This window comes from Marmota flaviventris, chromosome 2 (assembly GCF_047511675.1).
Source record: "Marmota flaviventris isolate mMarFla1 chromosome 2, mMarFla1.hap1, whole genome shotgun sequence".
Classification (NCBI taxonomy): Eukaryota; Metazoa; Chordata; class Mammalia; order Rodentia; family Sciuridae; genus Marmota; species Marmota flaviventris.
Genome location: NC_092499.1, coordinates 180488200 through 180503045, shown reverse-complemented (window position 1 = coordinate 180503045; position 14846 = coordinate 180488200). Strand labels below are relative to the sequence as shown.

General features: G+C 47.0%; 2 protein-coding genes across 10 annotated transcripts in view; one reads left to right on the top strand and one right to left on the bottom strand.

Annotated features, from left to right (window-relative positions):
* Nucleotides 1-3316, top strand: part of Ncoa6 (nuclear receptor coactivator 6) — a 91165-nt gene extending 87849 nt beyond the window's left edge. For all 8 annotated transcript variants that reach the window (XM_071608858.1, XM_071608861.1, XM_071608860.1 and 5 more), the window contains one exon: nt 2779-3316. In XM_071608858.1, the coding sequence (XP_071464959.1) occupies nt 2779-2822 (44 nt within the window). In that variant the 3' untranslated portion in view covers nt 2823-3316. The remainder of the gene's footprint in view (nt 1-2778) is intronic.
* Nucleotides 3317-4618: 1302 nt separating this feature from the next.
* Nucleotides 4619-12954, bottom strand: Tp53inp2 (tumor protein p53 inducible nuclear protein 2). 2 transcript variants are annotated; one of them, XM_027945294.2, is made up of 4 exons: nt 12724-12954; nt 9098-9271; nt 8394-8682; nt 4619-8024 (listed from the first exon to the last, which is right to left on the bottom strand). In XM_027945294.2, exons 2-4 carry the CDS (start codon nt 9219-9221, stop codon nt 7772-7774), a joined length of 666 nt encoding a protein of 221 aa, XP_027801095.1. In that variant the 5' UTR covers nt 9222-9271; nt 12724-12954; the 3' UTR covers nt 4619-7771. The 2 variants fall into 2 exon arrangements, with proteins under 2 accessions (XP_027801095.1, XP_027801096.1); XM_027945295.2 differs by having other exon boundaries at nt 8394-8562.
* Between the last annotated feature and the right edge of the window lie 1892 nt (nt 12955-14846).

Sequence of the window (14846 nt, the reverse complement as noted above, 5' to 3'; positions counted from 1 at the left end):
AATCAAAGCATAAGTTTGAAACAGGGAAAATATGTTAATGCTATGGAAATTAAGAGCAATCTATAAATAGCAGCAGCTGTGATGTTCCTGAGACAACCTAAGGTGCCTGTGACAACACAGTAGGTGATTACCCTAATCCTCCCACAGCCAGTAACTTGAGAAGCAACATCTTAAAAAATAAATAAATAAATAAATAAGAAACTTTTCAAATATACAGATTTGATTAATTAAAGCAGACGTTTATTGCCAAAATGCAATGAGCATAATAGATACATCTTGTGGGAGAAAACCCTGAATGACTGCCTAAAACTGGTCTCTTTTGTAGCATCATTTAAAAAACAGCCTTGAGCCATGTTAGGTGGCTCATGGTTGTAATCCCAGTGATTCAGGAGACTGAGACAGGAGAATCTCAAGTTCAAAGCAACTTGGTGAGACCCTATTTCAAAATAGAAAATAAAAAGGGATGGGCATGTACCTCTGTGGTAAAGTGCTTGCCTAGCTTTCCTAGGGCCCTGGATTTAATCCCCAGTACTGCAACAACAACAAAACAACATTATCAATATCCTGTCAGATGAATTGTCCTCTGATTAGTAAAGACTAATAAGTAAATCAGAGAGACTGATTCTACCACATGAGACAAGCAACATGATCTCCCAAGTAAGAAAATACTCATCATATTGGGGAAAAAAAAAATGAGGGTTAGGGCAGTGGGGATAGAATCCAGGAGTAATTAACCCAGCCCTTTTTTTTTTGGAGAGAGAGAGAGGGAATTTTTTAATATTTATTTTTTAGTTCTCAGCGGACATAACATCTTTGTTTGTATGTGGTGCTGAGGATCGAACCCGGGCCGCTCGCATGCCAGGCAAGAGCGCTACCACTTGAGCCACATCCCCAGCCCCATAACCCAGCCCTTTTTGTTTTTTATTTTGAAACAGTATCTCACTAAGTTGCTGAGGCTGGCCATTTTATGTTTTTGCCATTCTCCTGCCTCAGCCTGCGGAGTCTCTAGGATTACAGGTGTGTACCACCTGGCACATGGCTTACATATGGAAATATTCACCAACAGAAGAATGAAAATATTGCACAGGCACCTCTTGGAAAGTTATGTAGGTCTCATTTCTTAGCAATTACCATAGCTAACAGCAGAAAAAAAAATGTGTTTACATATATATGGGAGTCTGTGTTCTCAAAATACTATGATACAGGGCTGGGGCTGGGGCTCAGTGGTAGAGTGCTTGCCTAGCACGTGTGAGGCACTGGGTTCAAGCCTCAGCATCACATAAAAATTAAAAAAATAAAATTATTGTGTCCATCTCCAACAAAAAAATTTTTTTTTTAAATTATGTTACAAAAGACAAGAGAAAAATTGCTTAGGAACACCAAACCTAACATGCAACATCAGAAAATTTAACCTAGTTTCCAGAAATGGATAAATCTGATTCATCAGCTACTCAGAAGGCTGAGACAGGAGGATCACAAGTTCAAGGCCAGCCTGAACCACTTGGTGAGACCCTGTCTCAAAAAATAAAAAGGTCTGGAGTATAGATCAGTGGTAGAGTGCCCCTGGGTTCAATCTGCAGTACCACACACATACAAAAAAAAAATTTTTTTTTAAAAATATTTATCTGTTAGAAGCATTTGTTCCCTTTGATGAGAAGCTTTTAAAATATTTTTATATTAAAACAAAAATATCTACAATGGAGTAGCATGAAAAATAAGTGACTTTTTTAGTCAATTAACAAGATTTTTTAAAAATTTGGAGGGCTGGAGTGGCTCAGTGGCAAAGCACTTGCCTCACACATGTGAGGCACTGGGTTGGATCCTCATTGCTATATAAAAATAAACAAAATAAAGATATTATGTCCATCTATAACTAAAAAAATTTTTTAAAATAATGTTTACATTTGGAGAGCTTTAAGCTAGTCATCATACTCTGCCACAGAAGACCTTTGTATGGATAAGTTTTTGAGAAAAATGGTTAAAATCTGAGATAAGATTGATTTAAGAGAGCTGGGGTTGTGGCTCAGTAGGAGAGCATTTGCCAAGCACTTGTGAGGCACTGAGTTCAATCCTCAGCACCACATAAAAATAAATAAAAGCATTGTGTCCATGTATAATTTTAAAATTTTTTAATTGATTTAAGACACTGATACAAGAGAAGTTAAAGGAATTAAAACATGAGTCATTCCCTTTTATGTCACTGTTAACCTGTATATGTTACTAAGTTCCCATCTCTTCCATATAGCCTTCAAGCTTACATGGGCTCAGAGAAGGCTGTTGCTTATTCTGAAGAGTCCCTTACTGCAAAATAGTAGCTTGGTTCCAAAAGGGATCCAAAGTCTGGTTTCTAGCACAATTTATTTACTTGCTGTGGCATCACTTATTGACTCTGTACCAAAAGCACTGTCAGTCTATCCATACTTTATTGAGTGGTGGCAACTGGTTAGGGAGATTGTGGGGTAATTGCCCAGTTAAAAGGGCTCTCTCCTCGCCCTGCCACTTTTTCCAGCAGGGTGAGTATTTCATTTCCCACCACCTGTATCACATTTCCCCAGTTGCCAGGCCCTGGTATGAGGTCCACATGTTCTTTCCACATAAGTCATCAGGTAAAGCCATGACTTTCTCCATACTGAATGCCCCTTTGACTGATTTGTACTCAGGTACACTAGACTGCACTTTGGAGCTGCACTTTGGTCAGCCCTGGTTGTTGTGGACTGCCTAACGGGCTGAGTGGTGAAGAGCTGTCTCAGCTGAATGTGTCCTTCCTTTTCCCCACAGACATAACCAGTGCAGTGCAATCGAAGCGAAGAAAATCCAAGTAAAACAAGCTGGACGGTGACTTGATACTTGTAAATGTGTGTGAATTTTACAAAGAGCAATTTTGAGCTGTGACTTTTTTAAATCTATTTCTGTACAGTTAGTCATTTTAATAATGTGGCCCTTTTCCTAGTCCCTGCAACCTGTTTTTGTAAAGTGCAATGGGGAAAAAGCAGGGTTGTTGAGCCCTTTTGGTGTTGCAAGATGAAGTTCAAGATTTTTAAAATGTTGCCATGTATTGAGAGGAGCTAATGCCATTATAAATGTTATTAGTTTTCACATTTCCTAAGCAGCCTAGAGTACAGGGTGAGCATTTTTAGGTCCTCTAATGATGTATTGTGCTGTGGAAGTACTGTGTGTGAATAGCCGTAGCAGGGGCAAAAGCAATCTTGTCATTTGGAAATGTTGTAAATAATTTTATTATATAGTGTTTTGGATGTATTTGTTGTAGAAATGGACCAGTGAATAAAGAGAATCTAAGGGTTTGTACAATGTGAAATACTGAATGTGCTAAATAAATGTCATTGTCATAGAACATAAAGGTAAAGGGATCATTGGGAGAGCAAGCTTTCCTTGGATCATAAATGAGTAGACATAGCCTTCTTTGTGAATTAAAACATCCACATGAAATGCCCACCTGGCAAGTTTAGGAAATGCATATGCTTGCTCACTAAATTCCTTGGCTTTAAAGAAACCAGCCCTGTTCAGCCCTATACCAGGAACTTTGATATATATTGGTCAAATTTCTTTGTGTTGTAAAATAACAATCAGCTTAGGATCAAAGGCCACCCAAAATTTTCTAGAGATAGGAAACTTAGCAATTCAAATGGCACTTTCTCTCCACCTCATATATCTGCTTCTCCTCCATGCGTGTGACAGATTGCCCCAAACAACTATGTTCACATCTCCTCCATTCGGAGGGTAAGCCTAGTCTGATCACCAACATTCTTTGTACCAGCATCAAGAATTTATCCCACTAGGGGCTGGGGTTGTGGCTCAGTGGTAGAGCACCTATTTAGCACCTGTGAGGCACTGAGTTTGATCCTCAGCACCACATAAAAATAAATAAATAAAACAAAGGTATTGTGTCCATCTACAACTAAAAAAAAAAAAAAAATTTAAGGAAATTATCCCACTTTAGGTCAGGTTTCCACCTTTAGTCCAATTCTGTAGTTACTTGAGCAACTCCTAAGTTAAAGGGGTCATTTTCTGTTATATATTTTATTAGAGATGTGTACCACACCCCACTCTTTAGTTACCCTATATCTTATCTGTATGAAGCCTAAGAATGACTTGTCATCAACATACCCAATTTTTCCCTTTTTGACTGAATTCTTTAAAATTTGCATATTCTCTAAAGCCATCTGCTTTTGCTCCAGCCCTCCTCCCAGCCTTCAGGGAACTCCAGGGCTTGGGGCCCTGTCCATGTCTCATGTGGCCTTCAGCCTTTTTGCTTTTTCCTCCTAGGAACAGACTTTCCCTCCAGTGGCTCCTTGCCCTTGCCATAATTGAGTGCCCAAGACCAAAAGAGTCGGTGACTCTACTCTGTCTTGCACTTATTTTCATCTCTGTTTCAACTCTTAATATATGTGTGTCTTTTATTATAGGGATCCTCTAAAATAGTTTTTATGAGTCAGACCCCACATTATGTGCCTCCATTCCCAGCAAGTTTATCTACCCTTTTCATCTCCTATATAACACACACACAGCCAGCTTAATAATAATACCCTATGCCTCAACTGTGCTTGAGAATAGAGAGTGCTTCTCATTCTTTAGCTCAACTCAGGCAGAAAGCATAATGTGCTTTAAATAAATTTTTTTATTTGTTTTTCTTTATATTATTTTTTTCTCCCATAGAGGAATAGCATTACAGTCTAACAGAATCCTGTTACACACATACACAGGCATGCCACATGACCAGGTCGAGGTGGTTGTGTCCTTGAGTCTGTCGACACATCACAACACAGTCAACCAAAGTCTCTTTGTTTCAGCCAGTCTCAACACAAAACACCCAACAGGGATGTACTTAATATGTTGGTTCCATCTGGGATTAGGTGGCAGGGTAAAAGGGAAGATATTAAAAGTGGGTTATGGTGTGTCTGCATTCACTCTTCACACAAAGCTGCATGGATCTGGAGAGGCATCCAAGAACTTTGTGGGGTGCTTGTTACACCTAAGACATTATGGGTCACAGCAGATTCATCACAGGGTTCCACTCAAGGGGCTGAGGGGCAGGCATACTCCAAAACAGCACCAAACTGCACTCATACACACATGGTGCCCTGCTGGGGCTAGACTGACAAAGGTTAAAAATTGACACCCAGCTCAAGGGAACCACTCAAGACTTATCGGGAAAAACTGGAAGTCACCCTTTGATGTAATTGGGACTCACTCTAGAAATGGGTCCCTCTGACATCCTTAGTTTTGGCAAAGTGCTGGTAATATCAACATTAATACTTACAAACTGGTACAAACTTCTCCAGGATCAATGAAAACATCAGTCAAGACAGACTCTCTACCCACTCTCCTATCTAAGGTTGCATAGGACTTTGTGAATTCTGGTTCCCTCATGTGTTCAAGTTCTGTAGTTTAAGAAAAAAAATCCTGAAGCATGCTCAAGGTGAAAGGCACATACACAGTCAATACAGTATGACAAGGTCTGATGCTTCAGGAGTCAGACTAGTAGGAGACTGAGTAGTGTTGGTTCTTAGAAATCTATACATGATTAAAATATTGCCACACTCAAATGCTACAGAATCTATAGGAAAGTACAAACAAAAATTTATAATGAGCCTTGCAACCAGCTAGGTGATAGATTGGATGGTTCTAGAACTACAGGAGCCTCCATAAATATAGGTAAAGGGCAGGGCCTTTTGAAATTTAGGCCTAATGTTCTATCACTCAAACTCTTCCCCCACCAGCAAGATCATGGGCGCTGCCCAGAACTGAGCCTTGGCCCCAGCTGGTGTCATGTAGGCAAGAAGGTTGGAGGGATTCAGCTCTTGAAGTGCTGAAGACCCTAAGCTGGCTGTGAAGTGACCAAGGGATAACTGGAAGAATAAAAGTCGATAGGTTGTAACTGAAGAACTTTGGGAAAGGAGCAAGGTTGTCAAATGTGAGAGCCCTAGTGGGCTGGCATAGGGACTTTGATCTGCTTGTAGTGTCAGTTATACCTTGGGATAGGAGACCCCAACAGGGCTTCCTCTGTCCCCATCCCAGCATCCACGGGGATACTCCCTTCCAACTCTACATGTGCCATGGGAGGTCTGGGGCTGTAGGGTCAGGGAGAGCAGCTGCCTTTGCCCTCATGGGAATGCAGAGTTTTCTCCAACCCCAGCTTGGCTGTGAGGCCTGGAAACCTGAAATTGGGGTGAAGGGGAAGACCTATGTTAGTATGTAACAGGAAATCTTAAAAGTTTCAAGGAAAAAAGAGCACACACTAGAAAAAGACAGCTAGAAAGAGAATGGGAAGCAACTCAGGGCATCCCAAGAGGCTGTTGCTGGTGTCTGAGCCCAAAATTCAATCCCACCACAAGAAAGGGAAAGCTGGCTGCCCCTGTCCCCTGTGTCTCACTCAGGGATTCAGGTTCTTTCCTCCAGGTAGTACTGGAGAAGAAGGGGAGGGGGACCGTAGGGCACCCATTTCTCCCCAGCAGCCTAGAAAGGAAGAGCCCTCTGGGAAAGAAAGAGGCCCCTGAAGGCCCTGAACCTGGATAGGGAATTTTGGGGAATTGGACAGTGGGCTGCTGACCTCCAACCCAGGAGTGTTTATTAGCCATAGTGAGCAGGGTGTGAAATACAAGGCCAGAGGCAAGATGAAAGGCTGAGCTGGCTTCACCCCAAGGCTTGTCCTCTTTAGCATTCTTACTTTGGGGTGTGTGTGCCCTTTCCCTGCCTAGAACCCCTCTGGCCTGTGTCTCTCCTAAGCTAGTTCTAGCACCTTGGGCATGTGAATAGTTGACCAGGATGGCAGGCCTTGCCCAGCTTCTACTCCTGGGGGAGCATATCAAGGTAGGGTGGCAAGGTACTAAGCCCCTCAGACTCAGGGGCCTGCAGAGGGTAGATTTCAGAAAAAGATTTGGAAGTGAGATTATAGGAAAGAGAAAGTGGGGGCAGACTCCAAGCTACAGCAAGAGAGCAGGGCATGGCCTCTCTGAGCAAGCACAGTGCCAGCTCCCATGGTACCCTGCTCCCTATAACTTCTCAACTTGTCTGTCCTCTGTACATCTCCAATAGGCTGTTTCTTTCCCTTGATTCCCTCCACCTCCTCCCTCTAACTCACACCTCACTGTCCTCTTTCACATACATTACCTTTCCAGGTCTAAACAGCTTCAAGGAGCCCAGCCCTCCACTCCCTCCTTCCCCAGGCAGAGGGAAGGGAGAAACTAAAAGCAAAACCCTGAGCCTGACCCCTTACTGGAGGGAAAGAATAGTGGCCCAGGCCCCACCAGTTGTACCTGGTCAGAGTTGGGCTCAGAGTTCCCTCCCTTTATCCATATTGTGAGGGAATGAATAATAAGGGAGCCAGGAGTAAGTGTAATGCCAAACATGAAAGGGTGAGTCGTGTAAGGTGCAAGTTGAAGATGGGGAATGAGCCAGATCAGGGTGGAAGAGTCTCTCAGAAATAGGGGTGGGCCAAGAGGGCAAAAGTTAAAGGGAGGGACAGGGATGGAGGGCCAGAGAATTCGGAAGCATGAAAGGTCCAGAGTGGGGAGGATGGAGGATAAGATGCTGGGGAGGGTGAAAGGGGCTAAAAGGATTCAGAAGTGGATTAGAGGATCAGAGATGGGGAAGGAAGGGCCATCACCCCACCTCACATACTCTAAAGAGGAAGGGAGTTGTGGTGCAGCCTGAAGCGGCGCCCTCCGCCCCTCCAGCAACATACAGGCTGCCACGGAGGGGACTGACGGGGATCCGGGAACCGCGAGGGATTAGTGGCGCAGCTGGCGGACACTCAGTAGTTGAACTGGCGCTGGCAAGGCTGGTAGATGAAGCTACCCTGGTGCTTAAGCCGGCGCGGACGGCTCTCACGGGCGCGGTTCTGCCGTTGCACCGCCTTGGCGCTCAGCGCCTGGCGCTCAGCCCGCTGCCGGGCCCGCTGCAGTCGTCGTACCTGGCCAGCCTTCTCCAGCAGCACCGCCCGCGCGGGCAGAGGAGCCGCGGCGTGGTGCAGGACCCGGGGCTCGCGGCGGGCGGTTGCCAACTCTCTGCAGGGACAAAGCGGGTCTCGGTCAGAGTGGCACATGGAGGGGTTGGGGGACTGGCATCTCGCTCCGCTGTCCCCAGTTCCCTTTTCTTGGCGCACTGTGGTGTCTGCCCCAATCTGTATTGCCCCCAGCAGCCCCACCCCCTCGGCCCCAAGGCCTTCCTCCTCAAGGATTCAAACCCGGCCCAAGCCTCTCAACCCAGCCCAAGAATCTCAGCCACGTCGCTCCTAAGCTCCGCCCGGCCACGAAGCCACACCTTCCATCTGAAAGACCAGCCCATAGGCCCCGCCCCTTGTCTCCATACACGCCTCACTTCCGAAGGCTCCAACAAGACTCCTAGGCTCCAGGCCCCGCCTTCCGCTCACTCACCCTTCTCCGAGGTCGCCATCCGGCAGGGCAGCGTCTGGGTGCGGGGAAGGGGGCCCAGGCTCCAACACTATGGTGCTGCCGGTGACGTAAACGGACATACTGGGGTGCTCGATGAGGAGGTCCTCCAGGGGGCTGCTCTGGAGGCGGGTGGGTCCGAGGCCGGGCCCCTCTGCAGTAAAACAGGCGGGAGGGGTAACAAACCAGCTCTCGTCCATCAAGGAGGGCGCGGGCGGTGGGCGACCCGCGGGGGCAGAGGCGGCCCCAGGGCTGGGGGAAGACTCGTAGCTGTCTACGGGGCGCGGGAGAGGGAGCCATGCGGAGGAGGGAAAACGGCGGGGAGAAGGGGGACACACACACACACACACACACCGGACACAAGGGGCGGGGAGAGAAAGGGCAACGTTAGTCAGATCCGCAGCCCTGCCCGCCATGCCCACGGAACACCCTCAGACCAGGAGGCTCGCCCTGCTACCCTGATGTGTGGCCCCAACACTGAGCCGCCTGGAGACAGCTCAGGCTTGCAGGGTAAGGGACCATGTTACCCCACCTCCAAGGCCACTGCCTCAGCTCGTTTGACCAGTAGGTTTGGGGGAACTCTCAAATCCCCAAACAACTCCTTTCCCCTCCACTGCTGTCCTGTCGGCCCTTTCCAATGACTTCACAGGTTCAGGAGTTTGAGTTGTGGCCCCCGACTCAAGTCTCACCCGGCAGGTCAATGATAAGCCAGCCATCCACTTCATCTTCCTGCGAGACAAAGGCGTGGGGACAGTCGGAATCTTCTGGGGGGGAGGGAGTACTGAAGAAGAGGCTGGTGAGGCGCTGGAACATTGTAGGGCAGTGAAGCGGCCTCAAGGAGGCGCCCTATGGCAGTGCAAAACCTGGGGTTCATAAAGAGAAGTCAGTCACTGACTGAAATCCACCACCTGGTATCACCCCTATTCCCCAGAGCAGAGATAAGAGTACAGGTGAGATGTGTGGGGAAGCTTTTGAGGTGTGAGCTTTCTGCATTCAAGTCCAGGCTTCTCTGAAAGTCTTCTGTTATGAATTTAGGATATTTATTTGTGCCTTAGTTTTCTGATTTATCAAATAACAATGATATCCCTTTTTTCTTAGCCTTTATAAAAATTAAATGAACTGGGCTGAGGTGTAGCTCAGTGGCAGAAATAAGCTTAACATGCTTGAAGTCCTAGGTTCAGTCTCCACCAAAAAAAAAAAAAAAAAAAGAACATCATTGTACCCTCCTCTGGACTTCAATGAGAATTAAATAAGCTAAATGCAGCATAGTGGCCCACACCTGTATCCAGCAATTTGAGAAGATAAGGCAGGAAGATTGCAAGTTCTAGGTCAGCCTCAGCAACTTAGCAAGATCCTGTCTCAAAACAAAAAAATAAAAACGCTGGAGATGAGGGCTGGGCTTGTAGCTCAATGGTAGAGTGCTAGCATGTGAGGCACCGGGGTCAATCCTCAGCACCACATAAAAATAAACAAAATAAAGGTATTGTGTCCATCTACAACTGAAAAAAAAAAAGTTTTTTTTTTAAAGGCTGACGATGTAGCTTATTGGTTCTGGTTCAGTCCCCAATAACCCCACACACACATACACACATACAAAGAGCTAAACATTTATAAAGTACTTAAAACAATTCTGGGCACATAGTAAGCACTCAATAAACTACAAACTCATCGTTATCACAAGGTGCTTTAGGGATATGGAGTGATATGATATGTATTACAGGCTCTGTCAGGGAAATTCTCCAGAGGATCACACATCCAATCTGGTCCTTGAAGAGTAAACAGAAATTCTCCAGGCATGGAACAAATTCCCCATATTGTGATTGTTTATTATCATCATCATAATAATATAACATTCATGTACCAGGCACAATACTAAACAGCTTCATCTATCAATCCTTATACCAAAATGTGGAAAGTGGGCATAATTACTCTTATTTTACATGTAAAGAAAATAGAAGTAAGGTGAGGCTTAGAGAAGTAACTCAACTTGCCCAAAGTATTATAGCTAGTAAAAGGTGGGATTTGAATCCATGCAGTACCCATGATCACTAGAGCCCACTGCCTTTGCTGGGTGTCTTTCTGGATTAAGTATTTTTAACTTGGTGACTGGGGTCATGGTCTCTGGGTATTTTCCTGAGGAAAAAAAAGGGGGGGTCTTGGTTTTCATCATTTTCTCAACAGCATCTTTGATCCTAGAGACTAAGGAGACTGTGTAATTTGAAAAGTTCTAGCTAGCAGAAATGCCACAGAACTGCTACCATCTTGCCATGTTATTGGGCAAGCCTCAGATGTGTCTGTCAGATGAGGTGTGAAGATTCTATGCCCACAGGCCCTACCCACTCTAACCTCCTTTTCCCAGGCTCCTGCTCAAGGGCAGCATCCTTGACTAGGAGGAAGATCAGGTTGCTTGCTCCAATGAGGCAGCAGGTTTGTAGAAGGTGATGACAGAGGGTGGAACCTATCAAATCCCAGGACCCCTTAGGATGAACACTGAAAGTTGGACCAGGACCCAAGCTCTTAGCCTGGGTGAAGATGTGAAAGAAATCCCCTCTTGCAGAAATAGAGACAACAAGGTAGTGACTATAGATCTGCTCTTGGCTCATTTTACAATCTGGGGTTCAGAGGGAGACTATAAATGCATCCAAAACACACAGCTAGATAGTGGTGGAGCATTCAGTCCAAAGTCAGGAAGTCTCAACAGATAATCTCCAAGAATATAAAGATGCATAGGAGGCAGGGAGGTCAGACAGGGACCTTGATCCAGTCACTGCCCCTCTGTCCAGCCACAGAAAGACCGGAGTTCCTGGCATCAGGATTCAGCATGCCTTTACCAGAGCATTCACTATGTACCAGAACCTGCAGCAGACCTCCTCAGTTACAGATTGAGGTAAGAGAGGCTCAGAGGTCACAAAGTGTGAGTGACAAGCAGCACCAGACAGCCAGTGCCCACCCCCTCTCTTGATCACTGGGGGAGCCTCTTGAATTTCTTTCCCAGCCCTGCCAACTTCCTGGTTCTCAAATTCCCAGCTCTGCTCCAGGAAGAGCCATTCCCTTTAATAACTACAGCAGCTGTGCCCAGAATAGCATTTGAGACCTAAGCCACCTCTAGTCCAGCCCATCCCTGAGCAAACTCCAGCCTGGGATGGGGCTCCAGGTCCAGCCTCTAGACCCATGCACTTGGAAAGTCCAGAATCTCTCATCCCCTTTCCCCTACCCTTATCTGAGCAAGGAGAGGGGGCAGTACAACCCTCTATAATCACTAGTACTAGGCCAGGTCACATACCCTCCTAGCTGACAAGCCAGAGTTGGGGAGGTGGTGAGCAATCATAGAGGGAACTCTCATCTCACCATCTATCTTAACCAAATCAGCCCTGGAGATACCATGAGGCAGTTGATAGCTCACTTTTCTGTGATCAAAAGTTGGCAGAGATTTTATTGGATTGGAAGGAAGAGAGCAGAGGGGTCAGGGCAACCAAAGGGGACCTAGATCCCCAAAGATCTCCTAGAATAAGGGCAAAGAATGAAGAGATCTAATCGGGATGGTGCTGAGTCCAAGACACGGTCCTCAGGGGAGAAGGATGTGTAACTTTTATTGAACTCCTAACTCTGTATATGCCTGGCACTAATGCCATTCATCTGTCACTCAATTAACATGACTAGTTAGTTGACTGTGTCCTCGAGTAAGCTACCTCCCTTCTCTGGGTCTCAGTGCTTCCTTCTCTGAAATGGGGTCTAAGACACCTCATGTGGAGGCTAGGAATGACATCAACTAAGGCGCTGCACACATGTCAGGGATTAGGAGGATGTTATTGTGTTAGTCCCCGGGGGGCGGAGCCTGGAGCAAGAGAGGGGATTCCTCCACCATCTGGTGCTACTCCAAAAGACCTGGAAAAAGAAGGCCTCCTTGATCTCCTGACCTGGACATGGTTGTGTCGTCAGACCCTCAAGTCGCAAGGAGAAAGGGTATCAGAGCCTTGACCCCAACCCCGAGATTAGCCCAGGAAACCGCAGAGCCCTCTAGGGCCCCGCTAGCCTTTCAGCGTCTCTCACCCTTGGTCCCGCCCAACACGGCGCCCACCGGGTCACGGGAGGACAAGCGACCCGAGCCTGGAGGGCGGTGCTGGCCTTGGTGACGTCTCAATGTCATATGCAAATAGTGCGACGTCAAGGTCTACCGGCGCGCGGCAACCAATAGGAAGCCCGGAACGCAGCCCCAGCAGCCGGCCGCGGAGATAGACAAAGGCCCCGGCACAGGGGGCGCAGGGCGTGTCCCCGGGCTCAGGGAGCTCCGGGGCCCAAGCTGGCGGGGACTCACCTGGGACCCGGAGTGACGCGGCAGGCGGGGTGATGCTGAGGTAGTTGTACAGCGGGGCGTCCCAGGGTAGCAGGCTGTTCACAGACCCGGCCGCATCGCGGGGACTGGATGGGGAGGCGCGGGGATAGCGGTGGGGTGCTCGGAGCTGCTGCACTCACCCGCGGGGCTTTGAGTCTGTGCAGCCGCTGCGGCGGGGCTCACGGCACAAATTGGAACGTCCAAACAGCTGATTGTGACATCACAAAGGGGCCCGCCCGCCGCGCGTCACTGGCCCCCGAAGAGGTATCCAATCCCAGGCTGCGGATTCCCCACTCCCCGCCCCTCCACGGTTTGTTGGCTAGTGACTCCAGTTCAGAAGCCGCACTTAGAGCCTCCGGGTGCCGCCTGGAGAGGCGAATGCCAGAGGGTTAAATCTCTACTCCCTGCCACTTGCAGACCTCTCAATGAAGGCGATCCCCATTCCTTCCTGGGGAATCCTCCTCTCCCGGCTTTCACCCAGCGCACTTACCCCTCCCACTGCTCCTGTATCCTTTCTCCTGCATACTATGCCCAATTTCCCTGATCTGTGTGTATCTCGTTCCGGACACCTTGTCTGTTTTCCCACCCCATTTCTCCTCAGCTCTCTCCCAGGTTCAGGGGGGGAGCACCAGCAAGTGAGGGGAAGTTGGTGAAGCTGACGTGAACTTGTGCAAAGAGTCGGACTTGGAGAGGAATTGCTCTGGGCTGAATAAACATTGAGCTAGTACCGCTCTGTCCTGGAAAGTTTACACGCCCCGTTGAATCCACGGTTGCTACCGGAATTGGACACAAGAGTGACAGGGACAGGGATTATAAATCCCGATTTAGGTATGGAGAAATTGAGGCTCACAAATATCATTGTTAGTGTATGAATTCATATCCACTAATGCACTAAACACACACGTTAAAAAAAAATAGGCACTATTGCCACTGCCAGACAAATAGTTGATATTTATAGAGCACTTAATTGTGTGCCAGTCACTGTGGTATCGTTTTTTGATCTTCACAACACCAAATGTATTATTTTAGTTAAGGAGTCAGACCCAGGGCTGGGGATGTGGCTTAAGCGGTAGCGCGCTCGCCTGGCATGCGCGGGGCGCTGCGTTCCATCCTCAGCACCACATAAAAATAAAGATGTTGTGTCCACCGAAAACTAAAAAATAAATATTAAAAAAAGAAATTCGTTCTCTCTCCTCCCTCCCCTCTCCCCCCCCCTCTCTCTAAAAAAAAAAAAAAAAAAAAAAAAAAAAAAAAAAAAAAAGACAGACCCAGAGAGCCCAAGTAACTTCCTGAGGCAGTTAAGCTAAGGTCAATGGCAGAGCCAGGAGTTAATCCTTTAGCTTCTAGCCCTGATGCTCTCCACTCTTCATCTGCACCTCAGGGTGCTTCAGCCTCCCAAGGGAAACCTGGCTTCAGTCCTGTCTATGCCCCAAACTTGCTGTGTAACCTAAAACAAGTCATGTTACCTCTTGGACCTCAATTGCTTTATCTGTCATACTTAACATATTCAAATTTTCTGAGCTGACATTGTAAAATTCTCTCTAATTCTCTACCCTCAGGATTCTGCCAATCTCAAACTCTAGGCCCCAGTTCTCCCAATATCCTGTAGGTAGAGACCACAAATACATATTCTCAGAATCTCCAGAGCCAAAGGTTCTGTCTTCTCTCAGTAGAGAGCAGAACTGGTGCGTGAGACTGGGAAATACTCACCTGGCCAGTAGGAGCTAGTCCAGGGGTTCATGTTCTGCTGATAAAACCCTGACTCAACCTAATATGCAACCCCCAAGTGAGGACTCAGCCCTAGTAACTCAGAGGATCCAGGATATAATACCAGGAGACTTTCGGTGGGGGAGGAAGAAGCATCCTATTTTTTAGAATGATGTCCCTAAAGTGTCCACATTCCTGCAATGCTGAACCTCTGCCTGTCACACCCACTTCCTGCTAACTTTATACCCTACGTTGACCTCTTTGCTGGCAAACTAAATAATCCCTAACACACCTGTTCTTTCATATCACACTTGTTTAATCTATATAGAACCTTATGTGGTTCATAAGCCCCACACTCCTAATACAGCCTTCATGGCCCTCTATGACCCAGACCTAGT

Excerpts from the sequence above, each read along its gene's own strand:
- Tp53inp2 (XM_027945294.2), bottom strand. The coding sequence starts at position 9,221 with ATGTTCCAGCGCCTCACCAGCCTCTTCTTCAGTACTCCCTCCCCCCCA. Across the intron at positions 8,683-9,097 it reads GCTTATCATTGACCTGCCGG|ACAGCTACGAGTCTTCCCCC; the intron begins GTGAGACTTGAG and ends CGCGCCCCGTAG. Across the intron at positions 8,025-8,393 it reads GATGGCGACCTCGGAGAAGG|AGAGTTGGCAACCGCCCGCC; the intron begins GTGAGTGAGCGG and ends TTGTCCCTGCAG.